General features: G+C 59.4%; 2 protein-coding genes across 2 annotated transcripts; both read left to right on the forward strand.

Moving 5' to 3' along the window:
* The first annotated feature begins 354 nt into the window (after positions 1–354).
* On the forward strand, positions 355–4,716 carry GJB3 (gap junction protein beta 3). The gene is made up of 2 exons (XM_004591599.2): positions 355–951; positions 3,799–4,716. The coding sequence occupies exon 2, from the start codon at positions 3,834–3,836 to the stop codon at positions 4,644–4,646; it is 813 nt and encodes a 270-aa protein (XP_004591656.1). The 5' UTR covers positions 355–951; positions 3,799–3,833; the 3' UTR covers positions 4,647–4,716.
* Positions 4,717–12,731: 8,015 nt separating this feature from the next.
* On the forward strand, positions 12,732–15,408 carry GJA4 (gap junction protein alpha 4). Its single transcript, XM_058660831.1, has 2 exons — positions 12,732–13,118; positions 14,025–15,408. Exon 2 carries the CDS (start codon positions 14,042–14,044, stop codon positions 15,041–15,043), a length of 1,002 nt encoding a protein of 333 aa, XP_058516814.1. The 5' UTR covers positions 12,732–13,118; positions 14,025–14,041; the 3' UTR covers positions 15,044–15,408.
* The last annotated feature ends 434 nt before the right edge of the window (positions 15,409–15,842 follow it).

Genomic DNA, 15,842 nt, shown 5'->3' on the forward strand with positions numbered 1-15,842 from the left:
TGGAGATGCGAGTCCAGGCCCAGCTCGCTGGCTGCAGGAGGTCACGCGGTGACGCCGGCGCGGTGCCCCGGGCAGAGGCCCGCACCAGCACCGAGGCCTTATCTCGGTCGGGGAGACCCAGGCCTGGTAGTGACTCAGACCCAGGGGAGGCCCGGAGCTCCAGGGGATTCCCCCAGGCTGGGGCGCTACGGGCTGTCATTAAGCGCTCTGATAGAAAGACAAAGAGTCCTTGTTCCTGGAGAGAGGACTATCTTCCCCATACCCTCCCTAGGGGGCTGCAGGGCAACCCTACCCGCCCCCCTCCCCCGCCCATCCCCTCCCACCCGCACCTGCGTTGCAGCGGCCTCTGGAGCACCTCCTCCCCAGGCCCCATCTTCGCTGTGCCCTCTCCAAAACGCAAAGAAGTCTGTTGGGACAGGAGGGAGAGAACTCGCACCGTCCAGGGTAAGTTCCAAGATCCCCCGGAAGCGCCGCGATACACAGTGTCCAGCCCCCAGCAGGGCGCGGCCGTGGCCAGGCAGGGTGCGGGCTCAGTGACGCCCACTGTGGGCGAGGCGCACCCGCTCTGCCCTCTCAAAGTTGGGGAGCTACGTGGTCTGCAGAGCGCTTCACGCCCCGAGTTTCATGGGAGCCTTTGCCAACAGTCCAGCCCATGGCCACGGATGCCCTTAGATCACGCAGGCAGAAACCCGGGCCCAGACGAGCTGCGTGCGGCTGCAGCTGCAGAAGTGGCCCCGGGACGGCGCGGTGGGACTAGAACCCAGAACCCCCGCGGCGGCGGCGCGTCCCGGCTCCTCCCCCGACCCTCCCTCCTGCCTGCCGTCCCCAGGTGCTGACTCCGGCGGCTGCGGCGCCTGGACAAGACTGCCCCGTCGGCTCCCGCCGCGCTCGCCCGTGCTGCGGGCCTCGGGGACGCGGCGTCCCGGCCCCGCGGTGGCCGCGCCGCTGCCGGTAAGTGCTGGACGGACGCGGGAGCCCGGGGTCACTGTGCACTGCCGGCGACCGCGTGCGATCGGGCTGGGGCTGGGATGGGGAGATCCCAGCTCCCCGCACCCACCGTTCCTCTGTTGCACCCGGATTCCGGGTGGGGTGGGGGGTTCTAGGCTGGCTCCCAGACCCTGCATCCTGCTGTCGGACCGTGTACCCCCACTCCCGCCCCAGCTCCGGACCCGAGCCCATGCGCTCCCAAATTGCCTGAAACGGACTGAAACTGGGGAAGGAGTTGGGGGTAGGAGTTAGAGTTCTAACTTTGCAGCGGCGGCAGGAGGCAAGGCTTTGGGAGTCCTAGGTAAAAGCTGGGTGCATCGGGTCCAGGAGCTTTGATGCCTCTCTGGGGGGCGGCAAGAGGGGATCGGAACTGGCCTGCCAGCCTGGGCCCGGGAGGGAAATTCTTGGTGGGTGAATCGCTCCCTTGGGTGTGTCGGCTGTTTGGGCAGACCACACGGGGAGGGTGGGAAGCCGAGGGGTTGGGCGATTTAGGGAGGCTGATCCCCAAAGCTCTCTGCTCCCCAGCCCACCGCTGGGGTTCCAACCTCCACTCTGGTTTTCCTGGAACTGTCCCCCAGGTAGGGCTGGGGAGAGAGGAGACTTGTGACACTTAAAAAAAAGATTTATTTGTTTTTGTTGGTCAGGCAGAATTGTGGAGTTAGAGAGACTCCACTCACCGGTTCACCCCGCAAATGGCCGCTACAGCAGATGGGCCAGCCCAAAGCCAGGAGCTTTTTCTGGGTCTCTCATTTGGGTGCAGGGGCCCAAGGACTTGGGCCATCCTCCACTGCTTTCCCAGGCTATAAGCAGAGAGCTGGAAGGGAACCAGAGCAGCCGAGATCAGAATTGGCAGCCATGTGGGATGACGGGACCACAGGCAGAGTTTTAGTGTGCAACTCCATGACACCAACCCCAGAACTGTGACTTTGGAATCTACCGAGCCAGTCTTTCCCTGTAGAGATAAGGAACAGGATGGACAACTCTGGGAATTTTTGGAAGCCACCCAGCTCATAAGTGGCAGAGCTGAGATTCGGAGCCAAGCACAAGGCAGAGTTCAGTTTGTGTCATGTTCTCCGACCCTCCCCTCCTGTCCCAGCCTGGGATCTGAGAAGAAATCCCACTCCTCTGCCTGTCCCCCCAAGCAGTCCTGTGCAAGCTGCACCCTGGGGGCACCTGCCCACCCCACCCTACTCCCTCCATTTAGCCTCCATTCATGAAGCCCCTACCACGTGCCCAAGCCCCAGGGCACTCAGTGGGAAGCAGTGAGGGACAGGTGAGAAGATTACAGCCACTGAGTGCTTGGGGGGGGGGGGGAGAGGGAGGCAGAGCATAGAGCCCGGAGGCAGGTGCAGGGTGAGCTGGGACGGCCACGTGGGAACTCCCAGCCCATGGATCTCTGCAGGGAGCACTTGCTCAGCAGAATGTTTGCCAAGGATGGGGGCAGGGGGCAGAGAAGAGTGAAGCAGCAGAGAGTAGAGAGAAGCCCGTGACATGGTGATGATGTAGGTCTTAGGGTCGTAGGGGGAGGTGGGGAGGTGCTAGTGGCAATGGGCTCTGGCAGCGAGCGTCACGCAGCTCGAAGGCCCATGGAGGCTCTCATGCATGCCTACACCCAATGCAACAAGGTCCTGTCTAGGCAGGATACCCAGCACACCCACTGAGTCACCCCAGTTCAGGGAGGAAACGCCGAGCAAGCCACGTGTTCCTCACCAGCATGGCCGGGGACCGGGCAGAAGTGGGGAGCAGAGGTGTGACTGGGGCTGCCCCCAAGTGCACCCACAGAGGTATACACAGTCTGCAGAAAGCTCTAGCAGCTGTTGTCCCCACTCCCAGCAGATAGCTCCTAACCCCCCTTCCATTCCAGCACCCCTTCTGTGAATTGGTCCCCTCCATCTTCACCAATGGGCTCTGGAACCCGAGACAGCACATTTGTCCTGTCTCTGCCTCAGTCTCCCCTTTGTAGGAACTTCACAGGAGGGGAGTGAGGCATCTGCCAAGCCACAGTGCCTAGAACCGTGGGCCCTTTCAGCTCCTGCAGCAGGGCAGGGGAGGGAGTTCCCTGACCTATTTTAGGGAGCCCCAACCTCATCTTCCGGGATGAGCTATCATCATGTCCCTGGACAACGAACTCCTCATCTGCACTCAGAGGACACAGCATGGCATGATGGACGCCCTGAGCAAAACAAGGGGGTCGGTGGCGGGGAGGGGGGCTCCACCTCCTGGGACCAGGCACAGGATGCTGGGACACCCTGCCTAGTAGGTGTTGGACTGTCTGGCCCGGCGCAGATGCTCAGCAACCGGTAGCTGTCATGATCAGTGCGTACTCCCTCCCATCCTGCTCTGTGACTTCGCACGAGTTCCCTAACCTCACTGTGCTCATTTCCTGTGGGCAGCATGGAAGGACAGTAGCTGGACCCCTCAGGGTCAGGGGAATGGCTGAACAAGCTCAGTTATGTCAGGGACTCACACAGGTGGGCATTGGTGCAGTGGCTAAGGTGCTGCCTGGGGTGTTCTGCTTCCAATTCCAGCTCCCTGCTAATGCACGCCGTGCCAGTGGTCAGGATGGCTCCCTGCCCCGGGCCCAGGCTCCTGGTATCAGCTTGGCAGCTGCTACCCAACATTTTGGGGAATGAACCACTAGATCTCCCTCTCTCTCCTCCTCCTCTTCCTCCTCCTTCTCTCTCTCTCTCTCTCTCTGCCATTTAAATTAATAAATCCATGTAAAGTTGTAGAAGGACTCGGGACAGTTCCTGGCATGCTGCTGTGCCTTGACACGCTGCTGTTCCTGCTGCTTCTCCCCGTTCTCCCCAGGTGGGCACGGCCCCCGGAACCCCCCGTGAGGCGCCATGGATTGGAAGACACTGCAAGCCCTCCTGAGCGGCGTCAACAAGTACTCCACAGCCTTCGGGCGCATCTGGCTGTCCGTGGTGTTCGTCTTCCGCGTGCTGGTGTACGTGGTGGCGGCCGAACGCGTGTGGGGCGACGAGCAGAAGGACTTCGACTGTAACACCAAGCAGCCGGGCTGCACCAACGTCTGCTACGACAACTTCTTCCCCATCTCCAACATCCGCCTCTGGGCCCTGCAGCTCATCTTCGTCACGTGCCCGTCGCTGCTGGTGATCCTGCACGTGGCCTACCGCGAGGAGCGCGAGCGGCGGCATCGGCAGAAGCACGGCGACCAGTGCGCCAAGCTGTACAACGACACGGGCAAGAAGCACGGTGGCCTGTGGTGGACCTACCTGCTCAGCCTCGTCTTCAAACTCATCATCGAGTTCCTCTTCCTGTACGTGCTGCACACGCTGTGGCACGGCTTCGGCATGCCGCGCCTGGTGCAGTGCGCCAACGTGGCCCCCTGCCCCAACGTGGTGGACTGCTACATTGCCCGGCCCACCGAGAAGAAGGTCTTCACCTACTTCATGGTGGGCGCCTCGGCCGTGTGCATCGTGCTCACCATCTGCGAGATCTGCTACCTCATCTTCCACAGGATCGTCAAGGGGCTGCGGAGGAGCCGGCCCCCCAAGGCCAACGGCGCCCCGGCTTCCACCAGGCGGGCCTCCACCTGCCGCTGCCACCACAAGCTGCTGGAAGCGGGGGATCTGGAGCCCGATGTCGGCGATGCTAAGCTTCAGGCTTCAGCACCCAAGCTGAGTCCCATCTGACCCTCTCAGCCACTCCCACCCCCGGCTCCGGGCTGGGGGAGTGGATCCCAGAGGGATGTGACCAGGGGAGGGGTGGTGGTGCTACAGGGTGGGTCCCTCCTGCAACAGACAAACATACTAACTTTGCCACATGCCTTCCTTACATACAAGTTGGGGGTTGGGGGTACAGGGAGAGGATGCAGTCAGGATCTCCCAGCAGAGTGTTTGCGCTAACCTCGGGTGGGGCACCCAGGCCAGGGTTCCCCCTAAGGAGGAGGGAAACTAGAGACACATGGGGACGCTGGGTGACCAACAAAGGGAATCTTCACTCTGGCCTGGGGCCGCCCAGATTCCCGAGGTGGGAGGGAGGTCTTCCTCCAGCAGCGGCTCTGCCCGAGTGCTCCCCCCCATCCCATTCCTGGGCAGCCGCTTCCTTTGGGAAAGCCTCACACACAGGCCCAGCTGCTCCCCTCCTCCAGCAGGGTGCCGCCAGGTAGGGGCGCTGAGGAACAGCGCCAGAAAGTTTGCTTTCCATCAATAAACGCTGTGTTTTTTTAAAACTGACTCTGCCCTCCCTGCTCTCGCCACACTCCCGCTCACGCTACCCTGGGGGCAGGGAAGGAAGCTGTCCGAGGCCCAAAAGCTGCAAATTCTGGGGTGAAGTGAGGCCGGTGATGGGGAGCTGGGCCGGAGCCCTGGTGGGATTCCAGAAGTGGTCAGCAGAGGGCGCTGCGTTCCCGCCTTGTGTTTCCACTTCGACCCCATCAATCAGGGTGGGCCGTTACAGGCCAGCCACACCCTGGCACCCTGCTCCTGTCATAGCCTCCGCCCTGTGTACATACAATCTCTGTTATTCACTCTCACCAAAGGCCACATGGCTGCTCTAAAGCATGCAGTGTCGGCCTCACCCAGCATTTCATTCAGATATAAAAATTCAGAGCATTTTCTCCAGCCCAGCCCCCTGGCCAGAGGCTCTGGCTGCCCAGAGAGGTGGGACCCGGGGTGATGGGGGTCAGGGGAGAGCCAAGGAGAGGTCAGGTGGCCATGTGAGCGGACAGAGGCTCACCTTCGGCTCAGGTTTAAGGGGCTCAGGACTGAATGTAGCAGACGACTACAAGAAGGACAGGTGCCTCATACCACCCCTTGGACACCCTTTCAGGTCCTCGGTCGCACCATCGATATAACGGGAATTGCATGCTTCGGGTCCCTGTAGAAAACAACTTCCTAGAGAGATTATCTCAAAAGATTAACTGGAGGGCCCAGCACAGTAGCCTAGCAGCTAAAAGTCACCTTGCACATGCCAGGATCCCATATGGGCACCAGTTCTAATCCCAGCAGCCCTGCTTCCCATCCAATTCCTGCCTGTGGCCTGGGAAAGCAGGCAAGGGCAGCCCAAGGTCTTCGGGCCCTGCACCCAGAAGAGGTTCCGGGCTCCTGGCTTCAGTTTGGTGCAACTCTGGCCATTGCAGTCACTTAGGGAGTGAGTCATTGGACAGAATATCTTCCTCTCTGTCTCCTCCTCCCTGTATATCTGACTTTGCAATACAAATAAATTAAATCTTTAAATAATAAATCACTGGAGGTACCACCATGCCCCGGGGGTCGGGGCTATCAGGCTACCAGTGGATGGGCGCGATGCATCCAGGTAAGTTTCCTCTCACCCCTCGCCAACTTCACCTTCAGCAGCAGGTGGATCCCACAGACCCAACCCATCCTCAAGTCCAAGGTCGAGGGAGCTGGCAGAGTGCAGAGCGAGCAGGGTGGGGCAGGGCAAAGGCAATGCACGCAGCCCACACTCCTAGGACTACTGTGGAATCAAAGGTGCCAGGATCAGCACAACACTGGCTGGGCAGCCAGGAACCAAGCCCGTGTAGGCAAGTGTCGGTCAGGTGCCCAGGCCAGGACAGAGGTCAGCCCAGCTGCAGGTGACAAAGGTCTCAGAGTGGGTGACCTCCACTGACTTGCTTGCTGCCATATGTTCCAGCATCTTCTGGCCGGTTCTGGCTGCCTGGCCAAGGGCAGCTTGGAAGTCATGGAAACCAGAAAACACCACTGGCTCTCCCGCCCTGGGCTTCCTGTCCCATCCCTGCCGTTCCAGGCTGCAAGCCAGGACCGCAGAGGAGGACGGGACGGTTCAGCCCTGCAGATCCTGCCTTTGGCCTGGGAGTTACAGCTTTGAGCAGTGCAGCCTTGAGGGGTGGGCCCTGGTCCCCACCGAATGTCCCCACAAGGTGGCGCTCGCCTCCCCTTCATAGCTGTGGATGCCTCCAGGCTTATTTTATTTTATTATTTTTTTAAAGATTTATTTCATTTTTATTGGAAAGTCAGATATACAGAGAGGAGGAGAGACAGAGAAGAAGATCTTCGGTCCAATGAGCACTCCTCAAGTGGCTACAACGGCTGGAGCTGTGCTGATCTGAAGCCAGGAGCCAGGAGCTTCTTCCGGGTCTCCCACATGGGTGCAGGGTCCGAAGGCTTTGGGCCGTCCTCCACTGCTTTCCCAGGCCACAAGCAGGGAGCTGGATGGGAAGCAGCACCACTGGGATTAGAACCAGTGCCCATATGGGATCCCGGCACATGCAAGGCAAGGACTTTAGCTGCTAGGCTCCCACGCTGGGCCCCAGGCTTCCTTCTTGGCAGGTGCATTTCATAGAGGGCCTGCAAGTTGTCAGGCAACAGGGGACCGTTTTGTATTCATTCCTCCTGGTGCAAGCCCACTGCATGCGTGTGTTCCCCAGAATTCACTTCTTTGAATCCTGTCCCCCAGGGGATGGTATTAGGAGATGAGGCCTTTGGGGAGCTAGCAGGACATGGAGGTGGAGCTCTCTGCTGGTTCACTTCAATGCCTGCAACAGCCAGGGCTGGGGTAGCAGGAGCCGGGAGCTCAGAACTGCACCTGGGTCTCTCAGGCAGGTGGCAGGGGCCCAAGCCCTGGGCCATCCTGCAGCTGCATTCGCAGGGAGCCGGATGGGAAGCAAAGCCGGCAGACCTCGAAGGGGCACTTCAGCATGGGATTCTAGAGTCACAAGTAGCAGCTTAAGCCAGGATACCTCAACACCAGCCCACGGGGAACCATCTTGGATGAATGGTCTTGTCAGAAGTGAAAGGAAGTAGCAACTGTTGGTCCATCTGTATCTGATGGCAGGATCCCTGAGTTCTAATCCCAGCTCCTGCTCCGGACTCCAGCCTCCACCTTCTGCAGGCCCTGGAAGACGAAGGTGATGACCCATGTGAGTGGGCTCCTGTTGCCCCCATGGACGGGCTGCCTCCATTCTAGGCATCAGGATGGGGCTCCGACTGTATGTGTGAGACAGAATGTGCATCACTCAAAAATAAGATGAGAGACCATCTTTCTTCCATCTGAAAACACAATCAGAAGCTGGCCACCTGCCCAGCAGGAAGACAGGCCCTCCCCCAGAACCTGACCCCTCTGAAACCCTGACCCTGGGCTCCCAGCCCTCCCCCCACCAACCGACCGTGAGCCATCAGCCTAGGGTCACCCAGCCTCTGGCGTTCTGGCACATCAGCTGGGTCTGAGACACTCTGCCATTGGTCACCCTGGCTGCTGCTCCCATCTCGGTTTCCTGCCCCTTTCTGTGGGACACAGGGCCTAGAGAGGGGGTGAGCATGTGGAGGGGGTGGTATAAGGGAGTTCCACCCGAGGAGGGCAGAGGGCAGGAGCAAGCAGGACAGCTGTGGCCAGGAGCTGTGACGCAGATTCAGGGCAGATGGCAGGAACGGCTGGGCCACCGGGAGGAACCCTGACTGCCTGGACAACAGCAGTAGCGGGGCCAGTGGTGGAACAGGTGCTCTCCCAGCTGAACAGACTCCCCGCAAGTGCAGCCAGTCCCATATCACAGTGGATGTGTGTTAGCTACTCCCTGCATACAGTAGCCGCGGGGGTCCCGTCACTCTTGTGTATAAGAATGGCATCCTTGGATCCGGCGTGGTGGCCTAGCCTTGAATGCACTGGGTGCCGGTTCTAGTCCCGGCAGCTCCACTTCCCATCCAGCTCCCTGCCTGTGGCCTGGGAAAGCAGTCGAGGACAGCCCAAAGCCTTGGGACCCTGCACCCGTGTGGGAGACCCAGAGGAAGTTCCTGGTTCCTGGCTTCGGATCAGCACAGCACCGGCCGTTGTGGCTGCTTGCAGAGTGAATCATCAGACGGAACATCTTCCTGTCTCTCTCCTCTTCTGTCTCTCCTCCTCTCTGTCTCTCCTCCTCTCTGTCTCTTCTCCTCTCTGTATATGCGCCTTTCCAGTAAAAATAAATAAATCTTTTTTTTTTACTTTTTTTATTAATTATTATGCATTATGTGACAGTTTCATAGGCTCTGGGAATCCCCCAAAATAAATAAATCTTTAAAAAGAAGAAGAAGGGGCCCAGCGGCGTGGCCTAGCGGCTAAAGTCCTCGCCTTGAAAGCCCCGGGATCCCATATGGGCGCCGGTTCTAATCCCGGCAGCTCCACTTCCCATCCAGCTCCCTGCTTGTGGCCTGGGAAAGCAGTTGAGGATGGCCCAATGCATTGGGACCCTGCACCCGCGTGGGAGACCTGGAAGAGGTTCCAGGTTCCTGGCATCGGATTGGCGCGCATTGGCCGTTGCGGCTCACTTGGGGAGTGAATCATCGGACGGAAGATCTTCCTCTCTGTCTCTCCTCCTCTGTGTATATCTGGCTGTAATAAAAATGAATAAATCTTTAAAAAAAAAAAAAGAAGAAGAAGAAGAAGAAGAAGGATGGCCTCCTCCACAGGCCTGGGAGATCTGCCCCAGCCCACACCCCACCACTGCCTCTCCGGGCCCCTCTCTGCTCCAGCCACGCTGAGCTCTGGCACCCTCCTGTCTCTTGCAGGGCTATACACTGCAGCTTCTCTCTGCCCGCACAGAGTCCCAGGGCTCCCCAGCCTCCTTCGGGGCTCCGTCAAGCACCACCTGCTCAGCCAGAACTTCTCTTACGCAGCCTCTCAATTCCGGCTTTACTTTCCCACAGCTTTGCTCATCATCTAGGACATTTGAATTCGCCTGCCTTCCCCAGAGGGCAGGGACCCTGTGGGATGCTGACCTTGGCCCTGAGGTGGATCTTGAGCACTGGGAAGGATGCCTGAGTACCCAGCAGGTGCTCGGTAAATGTGTGCTGAAGGAATACACAGGGTGGAGCCCTGCTGGGTCCCACCCAGGTAGGCCAGGCTAATGGGGAAGAGATAAAGACAAGCAAGCTGCTGGGATTAGGGGTGAGGTGGGGAAGGGGCTGACAGTTTCCGATTTGAGATCCATTGTTTGGGGCTGGCACATAAAGCCAGTGTCTGCAATAACTACAGCCCATATGGGCGCCAGTTCGAGATCCAGCTGTTCCACTTCCCATCCAGCTTTCTGCTAATGACCTGGGAAAGCAGAGGAGGGATGTCCCAAAGCCTTGGGACTCTGCACCTGTGAGGGAGACCCGGGAGAAGCTCCTGGCTCCTGGTTTCAGATCAGCTCAGCTTTGGCCAGTACAGTCACCCAGGGAATGAATCAGCAGATGAAAGATCTTTCTGTCTCTCCCTCTTTCTGCAAATATGCCCTTGTAATAAAAATAAATAAATCTTTAAAAATGTTTATTTACTTATTTTCATTTGAAAGGCAGAGTTAGAGGAAGAGAGAGAGAGATCTTTCATCAGCCACTAACCAAAGCTAGGAGATTCGTCCGGGACTTCGGTGTGGGTGCAAGGTCTCAGAGCTCTGAGCCTTCCTCTGCTGCTTTTCCAGGCACCTCAGCGAGAAGCTGGACAGGATGCGGGGCAGCTGTGTCTTCAACTGGCGCTCATGTGAGACCCTGGACTCACAGGCTTAACCAGCTGTCACAGCTCCAGCCCCATTCTATTTCGAAAGATGACTAAAAATTCTCACACACACACAAATGCTGCACCGTGGGGCAGCACCTGAGCGCTAAGGGTCCAGAAACACCCGTGGAGGGCAGGAGGGGAATTCTGGGGGATGACATTTAAGTTCTGAGGAACTTGGGGGGGCCCACAGACGGAGGCAGGGGCCCCTCCAGGCCGCAGGCTCAGTGTGGACGCAGGGAGGAACAGGAGTCGCACCGCTGCAGTGGCTGCTCTGTGTGACACACCACCATCGCAGGGTCAGGCCATCGCCGAGGGCAGTTCTCACGGACCTGGAGGCTGTGAAAGACCTCAGAATCCCAGTTAGCCTAAGTGACTCCAGCTTTACCCTAGGTGACTCACTTTAATCTGAAGTTGGGCAAGTGCTGAGTCACAATGACAGGACATTTCTTCATGGCAAAGTCCCCCTCAGAGATAAGACTATGTAAATGAGGGATTGGTAGCTGACCAATAGTATGCCTCAGAGATAAAAGTTTATGCAAATGAGGGAGTGATAGTTGACCAATAATATGCCTCAGATAAAACTTTATGCAAATGAGGGAGTGATAGTTGACTGATAATATACCTCATAGATAAAACTTTATATAAATGAGGGAGTGATTGTTGCAATTCTGATTGGCTGAAATATAGTTAACCAATCATAAGTGTGACTGTGTGGAATCCCCTCCTGAACTGTATAAGAACCCTGCGATTTTCTACCTTGGGGCTCCCCACCAGGAACCGCTGCGTTGGTGATGGTGGGAAGCCCAAGCTCGGACACAACAAGCTTGAATAAACCTCCCTTTGTGCACTTGCATCCAAGTCCAACTTCTGCTGGTTCATTTGGGGAAGACCGGAGGCTGAGAACGGAACTGCCACCGACTGGAGCCTGCTGCCGAGCCTGCAGCCAAGCCTGCAGCTGAGTTGCCACCAGACCTGCCACCAAGCTGTGAATAGAGCTGCCACACTATCTCGGTGGCTGACACAGCCCCAGCAGAATGCAAGCCTGGCTGCATGGCCAGCTGCATGGCCAGCTGTCTCCACTGCTGCCGCCTGGCGCTTTTGCAACAAGCCACCACTGAGCTGTAGGGCAGCAGGCGTCCCAGGGCTGTCTGGCAGTGAGTGGCAGCTGCTGCACCCTGCCACAGCAGGTACGGGCACAACAGCTGGAGGGCTCAGACCCTGCCCTGAACCCAGTGGGGAGCCACGGCGGGACTCGGATTTCTACCAAACGTGGAGGCTGGGTGGAGGGATCAGGCTAGAGGCCAACAGATCAGGTGGGAGGCCACTGAGAGGACCACCTCCTGGGCAGGTCACACCGGTGGCAACAGAGGGAAGCGTGGGGTTCCAGGTGGGCTGGCCAGCTGGTGAGCAGCATTGACAGCTCCTTTTCCCAGTGGGGAACATGCTGGGATACTCACACCCTGAGCCACGAGGAAGGGGTAAGCGCGGTTATTGGCAACTTCAGCATCACCTCCGCCTGCTTGCCTGCAGGCCACCTGCTCCTCCTCCCTCCTGCCCCAGTCGAAGGGAACAGAACAGCGTTCGGAGCGCCAGGCCCAGCCCGAGGAGAGCAGGCAGGCGGGAGCCTCCAGGGACCTCTGTTCTCATGCCCTTAAAGGTCAGCACTGAACATGCGCAGTTGAGGGTTCCATTCAGCCTGGGCCTGAGGGACAGGCCTGGAAGGGAAAGGCGCAGCGCCCAGGAGCAGCCAGTCCTGGAGACCCCGGCTCCAAGCCCAGCCGACCGGCTGCTCTCCACACCCCGGCTCTGCCTCGAGCCCCCGGACCCTGATGTCCACCTGCCGGCGCCCTCGCTTGCCTCGTCCCTGCCTTTCACCCCACGGCACTAACCGACCAGGGAACAGGAGTTGAGGGCAAAGTTTCGGCCTCTGGGTTCTCCACCAACCTTCCCAAGGGCTCACAGCCTCCCCAGCTGTTCTTCACCACACCTGGCCAACAGCACCCTGGAGTAAAACATCCTGACCCCAGACCATCCCGTCCAGCCCTGGGTGATTTACACCCTCCACCCACCCCGGATGTGCCCAGGCCTCGCTGGGTACAGGCGGCGGAGACCAGGGCTGGCCAGCAGGTGGGGTGGGGAATTCGAGGCGCAGGTGAGCAACCGCCCCACGTGGACTCTCAGGGGAGGTACCCAGGAACCGGGATGGTTGAAAACTCCGGAAGAATCCTGGCTGTAGGAGGTTGGCACTGTACCCCACCCCCTCTCCCCTCGAAGTTCCCACGTGCCAAGGAGCCGGGGCTGGAAAGCCCCGCACACAAGTGGCAAAGGAGTGGTCCCCGCGCACCCGCGTCCCGTCTGCGCGCTTTCCGGCCATCCCTTCCCAAGTCCAGCCACCAAGCAAGCTGTTGGCCCAAGAAGCTGCGCGAGGGGCCCGTGAAGGAGAGGCCGCGGGGCCACCTCTGGCTGGAGGCGGTGCAGGGAGCCGCACCTCTCGGGCCAAGCCTGCCCGGCTCCCATCTCTCCCCCGCCGCCGCCCTCCCCCGCGTTTCCTGCCCCCAACCCCGCCTCCGTGCTATTTAAGGCGCCCCCGGCAGTGCTGTCCGGCAGGGCTCCCACGGGCGCCGCTCCGGCATCGTCGCCACCTGCACCTGGGCCGGCCCGGCAGGCAGGCGGTGAGTGGGCAGCGGGTGGTGCCACCTTGCCTGGGGGGGAGGTCTGGCGGGGTACCCGGGCTCGCGGTTCCTACCTGCTTTCACCGAACCTTCAGTACAGTCCCAGGAGGTCGGAAGCCTGCATTTCCCAGGGAGGCGTCACAGGTTATGCCTGACCCCAGGGCTTGGTTGCTTAAGAGGGCGGGGACTTGAACCCAGCACTGCCTCCCGGAGCTTGGGCAGAGAAACAAAGTGTTTGGAGAAAACTGGCACCTGCCCCCTCCTGGGACCCAGGGTGCTGGGAGCTCGGTGGCCGTATCTCTGTGGAGTGGAGATTGGGAGAGGGGGAGAAGAAGGTTGGGCGCAGGTGGTCCTTGTTGCTGACAGGTGGAGCTAAAATGATGGTGCTGGCCTCCCATCCTGACTGCAAATGCAAAGATGTGTGACGCCAGCTGAGTGGGAGTAAATGGGAGAGACAGGGACCAGAGGCTTGGAACCCCTAAGAATCAAGCAATACACCTGTGCCCTCCACCCCACAGGCAGGGGCAGGGGCGGGGCAGGCAGCCTTGGGCAAAAAAAAGCATGAAGGAGGTAGCCCCAGTGGGTGACCTTGGGTCAGTTCCTTAAAGTCTCCATTCCTAAGGAACGTGAACCCATTCCAGATATAGAACTCGGCTCATCAGGGAGGGGGCATGTGACTGGGAATGAGAGGGGACAGATATGTCATTAGGGCCTCTGGGCACACCCTGCCACCACCCAGGGACCCCGCAAAGAGTGCAGTTTTGGGTCCCGATGCTGTGTCGAGTGAGCCCTGGGCCAGTCCAGCCTCTCCCTAAGCCTGGGTTTTCTCGTGGGCTGAGTGAGTATACCTGATACCATGGCAGGTAGCAGGCTGACACACCATGTCTTCTCTCCCCTCGCCCCCAGACGGTGGCCCCAGAACCATGGGTGACTGGGGCTTCCTGGAGAAGCTGCTGGACCAGGTCCAGGAGCACTCGACGGTGGTGGGCAAGATTTGGCTGACCGTGCTGTTCATTTTCCGCATCCTCATCCTGGGCCTGGCGGGGGAGTCGGTGTGGGGCGACGAACAGTCGGACTTTGAGTGCAACACTGCCCAGCCGGGCTGTACTAATGTCTGCTACGACCAGGCCTTCCCCATCTCCCACATCCGCTACTGGGTGCTGCAGTTCCTGTTTGTCAGCACGCCCACCCTGGTCTACCTGGGCCACGTCATCTACCTGTCCCGACGTGAGGAGCGGCTGAGGCAGAAGGAAGGGGAGCTACGCGCCCTGCCGGCCAAGGACCCCCATGTGGAGCGGGAGCTGGCGGCTGTGGAGCGTCAGATGGCCAAGATCTCTGTGGCGGAGGATGGCCGCCTGCGTATCCGCGGGGCGCTGATGGGCACCTACGTGGCCAGCGTGCTGTGCAAGAGCGTGCTGGAAGCTGGCTTCCTCTATGGCCAGTGGCGCCTCTATGGCTGGACCATGGAGCCCGTGTTTGTGTGCCAGCGTGCACCCTGCCCCTACCTCGTGGACTGCTTTGTGTCTCGCCCCACGGAGAAGACCATCTTCATTATCTTCATGCTGGTGGTCGGACTCATCTCCCTGGTGCTGAACCTTCTGGAGCTGGTGCACCTGCTGTGCCGCTGCCTCAGCAGGGAGCTGCGGGCCCGGCAGAGCCGGGGTGCCCCCCCGGCCCAGGACGCCTCCTCGGACCCTTATGCTGACCAGGTTTTCTTCTACCTCCCCATGGGCGAGGGGCCCTCGTCCCCTCCATGTCCAACCTATAACGGGCTCTCATCCAGTGAGCAGAACTGGGCTAACCTGACCACGGAGGAGAGGCTGACTTCCTCCAGAGCCCCCCTCTTCCTGGACCCACCTCCCCAGAGTGGCCGGAAATCCCCCAGTCGCCCCAGCAGCTCAGCTTCCAAGAAACAGTATGTGTAAGGGGTGGAGTGGCTGGGGCTTAGGCTTCTATGACCCATCCTGAGACACGCAGCTGCTTTGAGCCCTTCACAAAGGCCCTGCCGCGATGACTGAGCTTAAAAAACCAGTGCCTGCTGGCCAGAGGGCCTCCCGGACTGTTGTTTTCTGGGATAACTGGGCCATCCTGGTGACCAGAGGGCACAGTGGCTTCCCCTCTAGAAGGAGGCTTTGTCGCAAGCACAGAGCAAGCTGGCTTGATGTGCTTTGACCAGGGGTGTTGTGTGAGCCCTTTGTAGAGGAACCTGCAACCAACTTACAGCCTCCTTCTCTACCAGCCCCTGGGCCCCTCCAGAATCCACCTGTGCCCAAGCCAAGGCTGATGGAGGCTGCAGATCTGGCCCTGTCAACGGGACTGGGGGCTTGTGTCCGTCACTCCTTCCTAGTTCCACTGTTTATGCTTCCAGAATAAACTGGACTTGATCACAACGAGGTGTGTATGGCTGCTGTCAAGAGGTGCCTTGGGGCAGGGACTGGGGGAGTCATTTCACCCCAGATTCCTTTTCTTCTCACTGCTGTGTACTCTGTGTTCTCTGCACCAGGCGGCACCTGCTGAGCTCTGTGCTCAGCCTCTTTCAAAAGCCCCGGCTTCTTCTCAAAGGCCTCGGGCTCTGTCCTCTCGGCCCATCTGGTGCCCTGTGAATCCACCTGTCCATGAACTGGTGGCCTTCTCTGTCATGACCCTAGCCGGCCACGCCAGCCCCTGCCGTGTGCTTGCCTACATCCCAGTCCCTAAACATGGCTCCTGATTCAAGTGCCCCAT

The sequence above is a fragment of the Ochotona princeps genome, chromosome 2 (genome assembly GCF_030435755.1).
Source record: "Ochotona princeps isolate mOchPri1 chromosome 2, mOchPri1.hap1, whole genome shotgun sequence".
NCBI lineage: Eukaryota > Metazoa > Chordata > Mammalia > Lagomorpha > Ochotonidae > Ochotona > Ochotona princeps.